The sequence below is a fragment of the Bombus affinis genome, chromosome 14 (genome assembly GCF_024516045.1).
Source record: "Bombus affinis isolate iyBomAffi1 chromosome 14, iyBomAffi1.2, whole genome shotgun sequence".
In the NCBI taxonomy this organism is placed as follows: Eukaryota; Metazoa; Arthropoda; class Insecta; order Hymenoptera; family Apidae; genus Bombus; species Bombus affinis.
In genome coordinates, this window is record NC_066357.1 from 8,897,455 (window position 1) to 8,911,814 (window position 14,360).

The following is a 14,360-nucleotide window of genomic DNA, read 5'->3' on the forward strand; positions in this document are numbered from 1 at the left end:
TGATTTCAACTTCGTAATAATTCTTCGCCTTTTATAGGCTATTGTCAGGTATGTTTAACGAATACACGTTTATTAATAGTTTGTCGGACAATGTCATATCGAAATTAAACAATTTCTCAAACTCGTTTCGTTCGTGTTACGTTGATTTCTTATTTGACTGTCAAAATCACTAACAGCTTGCATTGGAACCTTGACAAAACAATTTGAGTTTAGATATTCTTTCATTTTAATATAATTTGTGGTTTCCTGTGTACGTAACGTTAATTAATTTTGAAGGTTATATATGCTGAGATCGTTTTCCATCTATAACAATAATAATAATTTTCCGACCAAAAATATTATTTTACGTTGAATTAAAAATTATCATCTATATGCTTTCTATCTATATATTAATTTTATTTAATCATATTAATTTATCACCCGTATATTAAATTTCTAAACACTTGATTCATTCTTAATTAATTCTAAATTAATTCTAAGTTAATTCTTAATTCTTAAATTTATAAATTTCGTTCAAAATGTTATGTAATTAATTAAGATTATATATTATATATATTGTTATATATTATATATACGTATATATATTAAATTTCTAAGCGTAGGTATTTATGCAGGTTTTAAATTAATAAATTTACGTCGAAATTATATTAACTCACACGTATTTACATCCTATGTGCCTTTCTTACCATCTACTGTAACATAGCGCCTTTTTTGTTTGGAATATAAACATATTCTTGAAGTCAAGCTTTATCAGGAATCGGATAAACGTCATCCTATACGTGCATGCTTGACTTAGCAGCGTGTCTGCTGTTCCCCCATCCCGTGTCAGCCCAAATTCGCTAGGTAAACCGACAAGGTCGTTCTCGCATCGCCGATCAGAGAGATCAGATGTGTTTAGTGTTATTTCGCGACAAATATCGATTTCTCTGTTACGTATTGCTTTTTTAATAATTATTTCACTGCTTGTGCCTTAACGCGACCCACTCATCACATACTCGTCCATTTTTTCATTCGCAATAACACATTCTCCCCGCAAACACAGTCGAACACTGCTTATACTCATTGACTTCCATCAATTAATGTACGTTTTTACTCAACAATTTATTATAAATTATTATTTAATAATCTTTTTTCTTTTCGTCGTTTTTTTGGTCGTCACATTTGCCGGTAGCTTGTATAATGAGCTTTCAAGATGCATTTTAACATTGATCATTGTTTCATTTTTGTACAATTTGTTCTTTTCATATGCTTATTTTAACATTTTATCCTTTTTTTGTGCAGATTATTGTTTGATTACGAGAGAGACTTCGAAGTATTAGAGGGATGTCACGAAAATCGGAAGAACAAGATGATATTTAAAAGGACGTCACGTAATTAGTACGTAACATAACACAATCTTAAATGAGTTCACGGTTTATTAAGAAAATTGAAGATGAAAATAAGCCAGATTTAAAAAGCTACTTTTATTTCGAATACGTCAAATAATTTTTTAATTTAAACAAAATTGAGCATATTATTTAACATTTATTCGACGTGGAGTTCGTAGATTTTGTTTCATTTGAGTAAGAAATTGAAATAATTTTTACGTTTTGCTAAATTTTTGTGGATTCTCAGTGATAAGATTGCCATTTTGTGTTTTTATACAATTTTTATACATTCTAGAAAGAACGTTAGCATAGACAGGTTTGAACGCGTTCTGCGCATCGAATATTTTTCCTATTGCGCAGCTTTGTTTAATGGTCGAAAAAAGTGCGCCATATTTTGTTATTACGAAGTCACGTACGAAGCATGTCGAATAAGTGTGTATATGTATTTCAAACAGTAATGGCGGACATTCAGTTTGTTGTCAATTGTAGACATTCGGTTTGACGGGCAATTTTTATAAATCAGTCGTGAAATATTTATAAATATTTAACAGTGTAGTAGGAAATACCTTGTAATGTTCAAAAATATTTTAAATATATTAAATATACATTTTTTGTTATATTCTTAATATGATATGCTTAATATGATATGATATCGCTTTCGGTGTTAGAGTCACAGGTCTCGCAAGAGGATAAAGTCTCTCCTGGAGCTCAAGAATGTAAGTATTTTTTTATATTTAAATATTTATTTTAATCTAATTCTTAAATATTTTAAATAATATATAATAATATTTAGGTTTTTCAACTGCCAGTTTTTCCAGTTCTTTGGGAAGGATGTAGTGGTGCTTCAAAACAAAGCATGTAAGGATTTTTACATATTTTATTATTAAATAATTATTACTTCATTGTTATATTACATTAACTAATATTAATTAAAAAATAATTTCTAACTTTCATCGAGTTTCATATTTTATTATTTTAAATGTTTTGGACAATAAGCATTGTTTTTTTCAAACCAAATTATAATAATCCATATCTTGTTAAAGGTTTTCCACTCCTTCTTCTTCTTCTTCTTCCTCCACTTCTTCCTGTTGCCTGGAAAGAATGAGTGGTGCTTCAAAAGCTAAGAATGTAAGTAACCTTGTATTCTATCCATTTAATTTTATTCCTCTATTATGAATTAAAAAGTATGAAAATTTGAAAATTTGACAAGTCTAAACTTTTCATTCTTGAATTGAATATTGTCATTAAAATTTTATTTAATAGATATTAATATTTTATTATTTAAAACTTTTCAAATACGAAACACTGTCTTTGAAAATTATTTGTAATATTCTCTGCTTTGTTACAGGTTTCGTCCAACCTTCGCTTCTTCCATGGGATTGCACAATTCCTATCTGATGACGATTTCGTGGTGACTTCTCAATTGGGGTTGGGGTTACAACAATGTCGACGACGACGTTCTTCGCATCTAATCGTGAGTTGCATGCATTTGTTTCCTCTGGTCACTCGATCATGTCGTAGGATGAAAGGTCCGAATCGACACGGGTGACTAGTTGCATCACGTAGATTTTTTAACGAGCACAGTGACCGCGGGTATTTATTATACTCGTGAGTAGTAACATTTTCTTTTCTGTGTTTTATTTATTAGCTCAGGATAGGTCTTCTTGCATATCGCGTTTTTGAATATTAGTAATGATGCGTTAATCATTGACACGAGTGTAGTATTAATCTTGATAACTCGATTATGTATATATGAGTGAAAATGACAACTTGCATTTATTATACATATTTGCTAGTAAAATTAGAGTATACATATACAATGTAAGTATCAAATATGCATACGAGTGTACGTATGTAATGGATAAATAATGTATGAATATTGAAATAAATAACGAATATCAGAATGACTTAAGTATTTTATAGTGAAGAAGTCTGACACCATCAGACTTTTTATTATGAGCAATTGCAATCATGATTGAAAGTATTATTATTATTATTATTATTATTATTATTAATGACGATACTTACTATATATTTAATTTAATTTTATCTCTATTTTATGTTAGTATGGAACTACTTTATTGTTTGAGTTCCATATACAGTATGATTTTAATAAAATTAGAAATGTGCAATATAAAGATAGTAAAGAGTAACTTTATTCGTCCAAGGATGTATCAAATTTCACGTGCAAGAAGACACTTCGCGACAGGCAGATTTCAGAATCAAAGCAAGTTTTGAACGCCTCTTTGTTTCCAAAGATACGTTTTGACGAAGGAATCGCCTGAGGTTATTTCTATTAATATTCCGTTGAGACTACGTTTTTTATTATACATTGAATTTATTACTGTTTGTATTTATTGAATCTTAATCTGATTTGTTTTTTATAAATATGTTGTTTATTCTTTTTCCTCTCATTCAAACGTAGTTTTTTATTAATTTATTAAATTAGTAAATTAAAATATGAATAAATAGAGTCATTAAAATTTGAAATGAAATGAGATTACAAAATGAAAGTATATTAGCCCGCCAGATACAAAATTTAATAGATATGCTAATCATATTTTTAGCATAGGATTTTCAGATTTAACTCCTCCCATGTTCGTTGCCAAGATCTCACTCACGTGCCCAGGTGCTACTTGGGTGGGAGAAAGGCAATGGGCATGATGATTAGTTTATAAGTTTAATAATTTTTCAGCGACTGACGTTGAGTTAGTGTATCGTGCGCGACGTATTTTCCACATTGTATGTATGTGGTTAGGCTGTGGAATTGCGTCGTTTTTGCTATACTTTATTCATTTACTTCATTTTACTTTAAAATAGATGCATACTTATAAATTTCAATTTACAATAACGATGCTATTAAATATGTATAGGAGATTATAAATAGTACAAAGTTATTAATATCAACTATTATATTATCTATAATAATATCGAAATACGCATCGTATATCCTAATAATATTATTTATTTAGATATATTATGATTATACTTTATACAGCATGTTGATGAATTTTTAATTAAATCTAAAATTCTAATGTACTTAATTAAAATCAAAATATGCACATCTTTATCATACTTTACGCAATGGTCGCTAGCCATCGTCAGTCGATTTCAGGAAAATGGTACGTACTTTAGAGTGTGCAAGTTGTATGCCAAACTCGGGTGTCGGAGGCGTCCCGGGACGTCTCTCTAGTGTAGGCATTTGCGCCCGGGTTATGTGTGAGAACCGTGGAGTGAATGTGTTGGTGTGCTTGTTTTGCCATTTTTTAAATTTTAAATATAGGTTTCCGGGTAGGATAGGTAGTATATTTTCTGGTATGAGTGTTAACTATAAGTAGGTAGGGCCGGGCAGGTCGGCACAGTCTCTCGTCGGGTAGGCGCGTTTTCGCGTGTCCAACCTGTTTCAGGATATTTGATTCGAAAAATTGACGGTGAAGCTGGCATCACGAATGGACCATGCCATTTGTCTCGAGCCTTGCCTACCGATTTTTCGAATATCGCGTTCGTGGTCGCGAGTACGGGGTATGTTTCGAAACGAACGTTTATTGCTCGAGCACGCACATGCGAACGGACAACGGTCGCTATGATCTTTGGTCGTCCATGTGCACTGGGAATAGCATCCGCGATTTATTTTTTTATTTTACCTTTATAAGTTATTCTTTATTTCGCGATTAGAAAGACTCGAGCCTAGATTTAAGTTTCAGCGGGCATTGCACCCGGAAAAAGAAGAGGCTACGAGCCGAAGAGGCCCGGCAAACTGTCGTTCAAGAGGGCAACTACCAATGGCTCTCCATCCTCTGGGCCATCCATAGCATGGAAAGTCATTCTCGTTACTACTTTGTCACTATGCTCGCTTTTAGTATTTGTAGTAGTAGTAGTAGTAGTAGTTCTTTTTTTGGCCGATCTACACATCGGTCCATCATCACATTGAGCAAATCGCGGTTTTTCTTATTAGTGTCGCGAGATATTAATTACGGGTTGAATCAAAGCTAGGAGATAATATCGCGGCTTTTTATTAGTGTCACGAGAGAATGATTACGGTTTGAATTAGATTTGCGACAAAATGATAATCGTGTTTGCCTTAGAGTTGCCAATTATGATATCGCGATTGTCTTTTGCAATTTTTATTATGAATTCTTAGAACTTCTTAGAAAATTGTACGTATCAGAATTTATCCTATTTTCTGTTGTTTAAAATTCAATTATAAAAATGTTAGTTGTTAATTAATTTTATAATATTGCAAGTTGCAACGTCAGGATACTTGAAGTAGTTTTTTCATATAGTAAATACTAATTTTCATTGAATTCACTTTAAGAGTTAGCGTTGCGATAATGAATGATCGCGTTTCGTCAAGTAGAGTTGCGTTTATAAAATGCTCAAATCTATATATTTGTCGGAGACTGTTACTAGACCACTCGGATACAGCTACAAGAGCTGTACAAATGTGATCGTTCATCAGTGTTCCGTTGTGTGACCCGACGTGAAACAAAGAATCCGTCCCTCGGTCAAGAAGGTTACTATCTGGGTAAACGTAATCTTAGAGAACCGTCATAAACATAGCATTTTTACGATCGTGACTTTTAAACTCCCTAACTTGCAACTCGAGAGTTTCCTTAGAATTATTATTCAGCCCTGTAGATTACTTAATTAATGAACCAAATATTTCATACCATATACAGCATTCGGGGGCCGTTTTTACCTGCTAGCGACTTTCGATAGAGGGCGGCCAGCGTTGACTCCTACCCACCAGTTTTTATCCAATTAAAAACGATGGCCGTGACCTTCACTTCCTTTACGAAAATCACAATCAACGAATCCGCTTGCCTTGTGCGCTGGACATACCCATCGCTAGTTTTTCCTCCAAAACTTACTTGCTAGCGACAGTTCTCGCTGAAAACATCTTAACTTGAGATCAAATCTTTGTATTTTCGCAACGGTACACGCGATACATTCGTAGACTTGTCGTAGAAATAAAGTGTTATTTCAATCGTTAACCAAGTGTTAATATTAACCAACTACTTCTATTCTCTTAACCGAAACAGGGGATCGACTGAATTCCTGGCGTCGATTGTCTAATCGTAACGGGAATTTGCGCCTCTCGTTGACGCGTTATCTCTCGATCGCGTCTCTCCGTGAAACGATCGAACAATCAGCAACCTCCTAAATGGTTGCACTGGTATATGTCGACCTTCCATTCCATTGGACAAATTGCGATTTTTTTTATTAGTGTTGCGAGAGTTTCATTACGGTTTGAATTAGAGTCGGAAGAAATGGTATTCGTGTTGATTTTAGCGTTGCAAAATATGACAATCGCGATTTAGCAATTTTATTTATAAATTGTCAGAATTTTTTTCATAATACATGTTTCGAGTTTACATATAGAATATTATCATTGACTTACAGTATTGAAGTTTGTAGTAGTACGATATTTCGATCAGCTTTTTCTTCGTGTTATGGATATTAATTTTATTTTTGTTTTCGTCGCGTTCACTTTAATCAGTTGCCTAGTTAAAGTTGCGTTGATGAATGATCGCGTCTTTCAAAGTAGTGTTGCCTATATCATGCCCATCCTTCTCCCATTTGACCGTGGAAGCACGTTGCTGCTCTTGGATCATCGGATGCAGTTTCACCAGTAGCCCCCTATACGGCTACACTGAACCGTTATTAGTGTTGCGAACATGTAATTATGAGTGCACAGATTAATAGTTACTAGTCTTGTGCAAATAATTCACACGGGAATTTATCTTCTTCTTTCTTTGTCTCTTCTTTTAATCAATAGTAAGTTGATTGATATTGTAAAAATGATAAAGCACTCGTCGCGATTTACTTTGAGAATTTTCTTTTCTATTTTATACTTCCATGTAATAAATTAGAGTTACGAAATAGAATGTATATTTCACTCACGGTTATTCGGCTACATCGAGGTGGATACTTTGATAGCTTTTCTGGCTATTTAGAATCATTTATTTTTCAGCACTCTTTATTACCAGGGTGTTTGTAATTGAAAACATTGCTAAATATGTTGTTTGTTAATAATAAATATTTTTCAAATTGAACGGTACCGTTTTTAAATAATTTCATATTGTATTTAAGAGGAAGTAGAAAATATATCACAATGAAATACTTGGGTAACGCTGTTTTGAGAATTCGTTTCACTTACTATTGACTTGATCGCTCGTATTTGAAATAATACGAACTAATTGTCTGCGATCGCGATTGTCTTATATAGCTAGAAAATTTATCAAGTAGTTCATCGAATCGTAAATCTAAATCGTGTTGCCGATTCGACTTTTCTAGGTGTGATAAGATCAAGGACAATATAAATTCTCTGTGCATAGCGGGAAAAGGACAGGGGTGAAGAGAAAGAGGTAGGGAAATGACGAAAGAGGGCGGGAAAGAGGGAAAGGGGAATAGAGAAACGCGTTGAAAGAGAAGGCGAGAAGAACGCGAGATCGAGGACAAGCCAGGGGCACTTCCATTTAAGGCACCCCGCGTGCGATCTCTCGTTTCTCTCGGCGCCACTTTGACACGCATACTCGCGCAACATTTGCCATTCAAGTAACACACTTTTCGTGTCGAGCAGCTTTCCTCTCTCTACAAAAATTTGGATATAAGCCACATTGGCGACATTGCAATCGGGAAGGACGAAAATTCATCGTGCAACGAAGTTTCTCATGGTTATCTTGTTCATGCATTTATTTATTCGTATCGTACTTTTACATACATAGTTGCGGGCGATTTCGAATTACTGCAAGTACCGTAAAACCTCGATTATTAGAATATGGATTAATAAAAATCGTATCTCATATCAAATTTCACCGCCTATTTTTAGAAAAGTTACCATTGAACCTGATCGGTTCTTCTCTTTCCAATAATCTTTGCCATCAAATGACGCAAAATTAACAAAAGTATACTTGTCTACTTGTCATATATATATCCAATTAAAAAATGTCTTGAAAGATCCGTTTAATATTCATATTTATGGAATAATTCAAAAAATGTGATCTCTCGAATACAAACAAATCTATTCGATTGTCCAAACGACGTGTCGTCATAATCGATGTTCTACTGCAAAATATATTGTATTGGAATTAAATATAGAATTACATATATCGTATTAGGTGTCTCTGTCGATCGGCAGAAATCATCTTTTCTTTCCATCGGTCGTCAATTGTTTGTCGATTAAGCAAATTCGCTTATCGGAATAGGTCTCGCGTCGGGATCCTTCAAATCCAACGTGTAGCCTAGCACCTTCGAGGTATTCATAGTAGGGTCGTAAATTCTTTCCACGTGTCGAAGAATGTCGCCCACGATTTTATCCGTGCTCTCGCGAACGTACGGTTTTCCGTCCGAAGTGCGACCAGAATGAACGATCTTCATTCCATCGTTGTTAGATATAATCACGTTATTGCCTCCAATTTTGTGCACCGAAGCTGGACCATGAGCTAGAACAGTTTCATTATCTGATTGAAGAGCACGGGGAAAGAACATGATATTGCAATTTTAAGATTCAACATGCTACAAGAACATAATGCAACGAAGAGCGTAACTGGATCCATAACGACAGATTTTATGCGAAATATATTTCATTCTCGTTGACATTAACGCATAGAAACGATAATTAATTTATGCGATTATTTATGTCGCGTATATTTTTCTGTTTTTCGCTAACTCGATTAGAAACTATAAATAGATGTGATTTTAGTTTTGAACACTGGGAAAATGTCGATGGTTATAACGTTAAATAAATCTCTAAGCTTTCACTATGAGTCGTAGATGTATCGCTTACTTAATTAGGAAGATATTTCAAAAAGTGAAACGACTAGACGAGCGATGCAAATATTGCAATTAGATAAAAAATTCGATCGCCTTGAAAAGCGAAGAGAGAACGGATCTCTTTGTCGATAGTGAAAGGAACGTTTACGTTAACGTTTAACTGTAATTGGTGTAATTTTCCAGCATTGAGTCGAAGAAAGAACTTAAAAAGGTCGAGTAATCCGTTTATCGCGTACAGTAGAGCTACATCCATCTGAATCCATTGGGGTATTAATTTGCGTGTCTAGGGTTTATAGATGTATGAAGTAGTAGAAGTTTACTGATTCCTCCCACTATCTGATTGCTTGTTCACGTAGTAGTTCACTTTCAGGTAGACATAATAGTCATCATCAGGGAATTACTCATGCCTATTACGCAGGAAATCACATTACTCATAGCTGTAAAGACTAAATTATGTACCGAATGCATTCGTGGCAAGTATTCTTACATCGTTGTACAATGCCTACAAAAAGTATTCCTACGCCAAAAATATAAGTACAATTCTACTTATTGCAGCATTTACATACCATTTAATTAGATCCGACTATATAAAATTTAGTATCATTTAGTAGTACTTTCATATCGCTACAAAAATTTGATACTATGAAAATGTAGTGTAGAATTTGATTAATAAAAGCGCTCCGTTGCTTCATTTGCCAATACTCTTTCTAGTGCATTGTATAACTGATTATGTACTACTAAAAAAAAAGAAAACGAAATGTGCAAAAGCTCATTTGATGGAACATTAACTAAAATTTCGTCCCAACAACTACTTCATTCAAGTGGAATTCCACTGTACCTAATTCTTCGTTCAGTTTTTCCGTTACCCGATGAATCTGTGCCGAGTTTGCTTGCACCGTTTCTTGTATCCGTTGATTCAGTTGCATTACATTGTGCTGAATGTTTCTATTCAGCGCCCCGATATTCTCGTGGAGACCTCTCAGCCAATCCGTTCCCGCGTATACTTGTCCATTGGACCTGCTACCAATCAAAGTGCGCGTTACTTCAAAATAATGCACGCTGTGACCACGTAATTTCTCGCACGCACGAAGAAAACGCCGGAGAAAGTTAGCTTTGATGAAAACATACATCGCGACCAGACTGATACACCGCAGACATTGGGACTAATACACCGCATTGACACTTGTCGAAACTTCGCGAATTTTGACGCTACATCGTATGCGGTATTTTATCCAAAGACTACTTAGACTACTACTATCCAAAGACTGATCCAACTTCACTAATATAATCGTGACAGTTGACGTCCGTTATAGTACTAATGTCATTTCAAAGTATTTTGCATAAGAAAAGCTCTTTGCATAATGTATGTATATTAGTAAAAAGTTTCTAGAAATGTTCAAAGACATTCGCGAACAGTTGTAGGTATCGATAAAAATTGCTAGCTCTTTGATATTTACACGAAACGCTTGATCGATACTCGTACGAAAATATCCACAGGATATCGCATGAAAGTGTCGATACCAATATGAAGTTTTAAAAGTAAAGATAAAACTTTCGAAGCTTTCAGATGTTTCTAATTTGTGAAATCATCTATTTCGGTATTCGTAAAGTATTTGATAAATATTCGGTTGCTGTTGGATCGATAGATAGATTGGTATACCTGTTGCTCCATCAGATATCGGTATCGATACTGAAAATTAATACTAACCCGCGATTTCGATACCTTTTAATGGACTAAGTGCTCGGATATTGAATTATTCGAGCGTCAATACGTATCGCAATAGTCCCACCGCTAATTGCGTCCATAAGCCGCTGAACCGGCTATCGATCGACTAACCTGCACAACATCACCGTAGCGACCATCGCGGCGCAAAATACGCTGATTCGTCCTCTCATCTTTGCTCTCCGGCTTTTACAGTCTTTCTTCTGGTTCTCTGGTTCTCCGGTTCTCTGGTTATTCCGTATTGTTCGTAAGAGCACAAAGCGATCGGTGCATCAACCACGCGAGTTAAAGCGAGAATCGCGTAATCCTGGGATCACGGAAAGTGAAGCACGACTGTGAGGCGCGCAATAGAGGCCTTTCTTTCCCCCTTCAAATCTCTATCCGTGTTAACGTTCAAACCATTACCTTTCGTTGGCTGTGCGCGCCGCGTCATCAAGAATTACGTATTTATCGACCGCGATTCTACGCGCATCATCCACTGTCGACGACTATGCGCGGTATCGTTGTAGACGGTATCGACCAGAGACATCGCTCGCAATTAGTTAAAAAAGAATCAGCGAATCCATTCTATCTGTCAATGCTGAGCTAAACTGAATTCAAGCTCGACATTGACGTAACGCGAATCAAGTACACTCGTATCCGTAAGTTACTCGACACTTGCTTATTTCGGGGAAATTTACTCTTCGCTCATTGTTTATTCGTTGTTTACTCGGTCAAATGAAAATATTCACGATTTTTATACTGTGAAATAATCTATTGTGTATATCGTGAGATGAAGTTAGCATTTACGCGAAATATCGAAACTACGTAATGTCAAAAGTATGTATGCCTCTTAACGATCGTTTTGCCTAAAATGCAATAAATTAATGAGCTTATTCGCAACAAGTTCGTTTTTCTTCTATCCTGCTCGTAAGTCGCAGCGTGCGTATAATGTTGCTTCCGCCCGTGAACAAATCTGGTCGGTATGGACTTGGCATAAATAATAAAAATCGATGAACCGAAGAAGTGATTTAATTTATTACTTATAATCATTACAGTACACGCTGACTGTACTTGTTCCTGGAATCGCGAGACGATGCAACCAAGTCCTTGACAAGATCGCGTTATAATACTTATGTGTATATCTCTCTGTGAGACGTCCGAGTTGGATAAGAGGGCACAAGGTTATCTACGGAAATGAAACGTTCGTCGAAAAACTCATAATATCGACATAATAGAATCGACGGGATAAACAAACATTACGCTGGGTTCATATTGGCCTGAGCTACTTCCTGAATATCTTCCTAAACCGTTCGCCAGTTGTTCAGGCAGCTCGCAGATAATTTGCGTACTGTTCACCAACAGAAGCAACATCGTATCCCCACTTTGAAGCTCGATGGTTCGCGAAAAGTTCATTCTACGATTTTCTAACGAATATTGCATGTAACAAATTCCCAAAACGTAGAAAAATATTTCAAGTACTGCACCGTGTTCATTTGATGCAAACACTTCAGTTAACTATTACGTTTGACGAACAGCTCTGTTTACCATTTATTTGCATACTGCGCGAAATATGCTTGTGTTACGTAGAGTGGACATCAACGTAATACGCCTACGAAAATGTTGTCTCCGAACACTGTTCATCAGCTGTTCACTAATTTACATGTCTTTTAAAGAACGAGGAAAAACGGTTCGTCGGTATCGCATCGACGCAAGAATCAGGATTTTTCTATTATTAGATCATCGTGATCGGTCGATGATGGTTGAAAAACGTCAGAATGGAAAAAATACGAGGCGGTCACGGCGATTCGGAAGACAGGAGATGTATTGCCGTGATAGAAAGAGGGAGACTCGATTCGGGGGAGTGACGAACATGGGTCGAACGCGGTGGGAGACGACGTTGAAGAAGAGGACGGGTCTGGTTGACCCACGGGGCAGAAACTGGTTTCGGATTCGGATTCGGATTACGCGGCCGTTCCGAAACCGTTCTCGCGTACACATACGCTCGAGGCCACGACGCATCGACCCCCCACACGACCACTCCTACGGTAAACGCGCTTCTTTCATCCTCACGACCTTGAACCTTCTTTTCCATCTTCTTCTCCTTTTCCCCTTCCCCGATGTTTCTCCTTTCTCTGCCCTTCGATCACGTTGAAAAAATATAAACTACGTTTGTTCTGGTGCATTCTATGCATCTTTGTACACGTTGGAATGCACAGTTATCCGTCAGGCAGTCTGAGGCAGCGTGGCTGTTCCCTGTCGATTTAAGTGGTTTGTTAATCGTCGTTTTTTCTAAATTGCACTTCGTAAGCAACAAAATCCTGTAATACGAGAATCGTAGGTTCAGAAAAATTGTATCAATTGCGAATTGTCAGAGTCAAATTCGAAGTTCACTGGTCCCGATTGTAAAGCAGTAGTACTGTTCGTGATATTTACCTTTGCACAGAAACGTTTAATGTAAAAGATTAATATGTCGGTGAATTTTTTCAGATTTTATTAAATTTCCGAAATTTTCCTTATTTTCTCGGAAGCCTCGAATCGACTTACTGATATTCGTCCATTAAAAATTAAATCCAACCAACATGGTACCCATATCTCCGTTTCGGTATGACCGCAAAGGGTTAATATCTCGTTCCCATTCCCTTCCTCGTTTCTCTTCGGACCCTTGTCCATCTGTTCTTTCCTTTGCTTACAAACGAACGCATCCCGACCTCTTTCATCCGTCCGTTTTACGTCCGATGTCATGTAGGCAGCAGGTAGCAAACAAACTCGAATCGTAAACGGCGTAATCGTCTCATTCCTTCCTCTTTCCACTCTGTGGTCCCGATCGAGCAAGCAAGCCCGATCTCGAGGCAAGAGAGAGAGAGAGAGAGAGGAAAGGGTGAGAGAAGGAAGAAGAGAAAACTCGACCGAGCCGCTTCGTTGGAAGGATGATCGACCTTGGACGATTTGGCCTTCGAATAGGGTGGCTGGTCGTCCTTTGTCGAGGACGAGATGGGCGCCCTGGTGCGTATACAAATGCGTTTCTATCTCTCTCTCTCTCTCACGGACGTTTGTTTCCAAACAAGGCGAGTATAACAAGAAAAGTTCGCAAGATCTGTCCAGTTATTTTGAGGCAAAGTCAGGTAAAAAAAGTGCACGATATCTGTAAAAGTAGAGAAAAAGATAGGAAAGCGAAGAAAAAGGAAGAAAAGGACAGAAAAGGAAGGTAGGGAGTGAAAGGAAATTCTAGAGAAAATATGGGAAAGGAAAGCATACTGAACAAAAGATAAGAAATGGGAAACCATGGGGCAAGGAGAAAAAGGAGGAAGAATCGAAAAACCGGGAAATATGAGAAAGAAAGGGGCGATAGGGCCGAAGCGGAGTATCCTACGATAGAAAGAGATCGACGGTCGAGAAGTTCGGAAGCAGCGCTGCTGGTCTGTCGGCCATCTAGGGAGAATCGAAGAAAACTGCAAAGTGGTCTTTCCAGTGGGGACCTCGTGTATACTATACGCGTATGGGGTTCAAAAGAA

At 36.6% G+C, this 14,360-nt stretch overlaps 1 protein-coding gene and 1 long non-coding RNA gene across 3 annotated transcripts; both read right to left on the reverse strand.

The window, feature by feature from the left end:
- Window positions 1-8,045: 8,045 nt before the first annotated feature.
- Window positions 8,046-11,323, reverse strand: LOC126924599 (uncharacterized). Of its 2 annotated transcripts, none has more exons than XM_050739319.1 (3): window positions 10,981-11,323; window positions 9,982-10,160; window positions 8,046-8,812 (listed from the first exon to the last, which is right to left on the reverse strand). In XM_050739319.1, exons 1-3 carry the CDS (start codon window positions 11,037-11,039, stop codon window positions 8,550-8,552), a joined length of 501 nt encoding a protein of 166 aa, XP_050595276.1. In that variant the 5' UTR covers window positions 11,040-11,323; the 3' UTR covers window positions 8,046-8,549. The 2 variants fall into 2 exon arrangements, with proteins under 2 accessions (XP_050595276.1, XP_050595275.1); XM_050739318.1 differs by having other exon boundaries at window positions 9,982-10,163; window positions 10,981-11,312.
- Window positions 11,324-11,859: 536 nt separating this feature from the next.
- On the reverse strand, window positions 11,860-13,649 carry LOC126924620 (uncharacterized). Its single transcript, XR_007713607.1, has 2 exons — window positions 13,282-13,649; window positions 11,860-13,166 (listed from the first exon to the last, which is right to left on the reverse strand). It is a non-coding gene; the product is annotated as an uncharacterized LOC126924620 (long non-coding RNA).
- Between the last annotated feature and the right edge of the window lie 711 nt (window positions 13,650-14,360).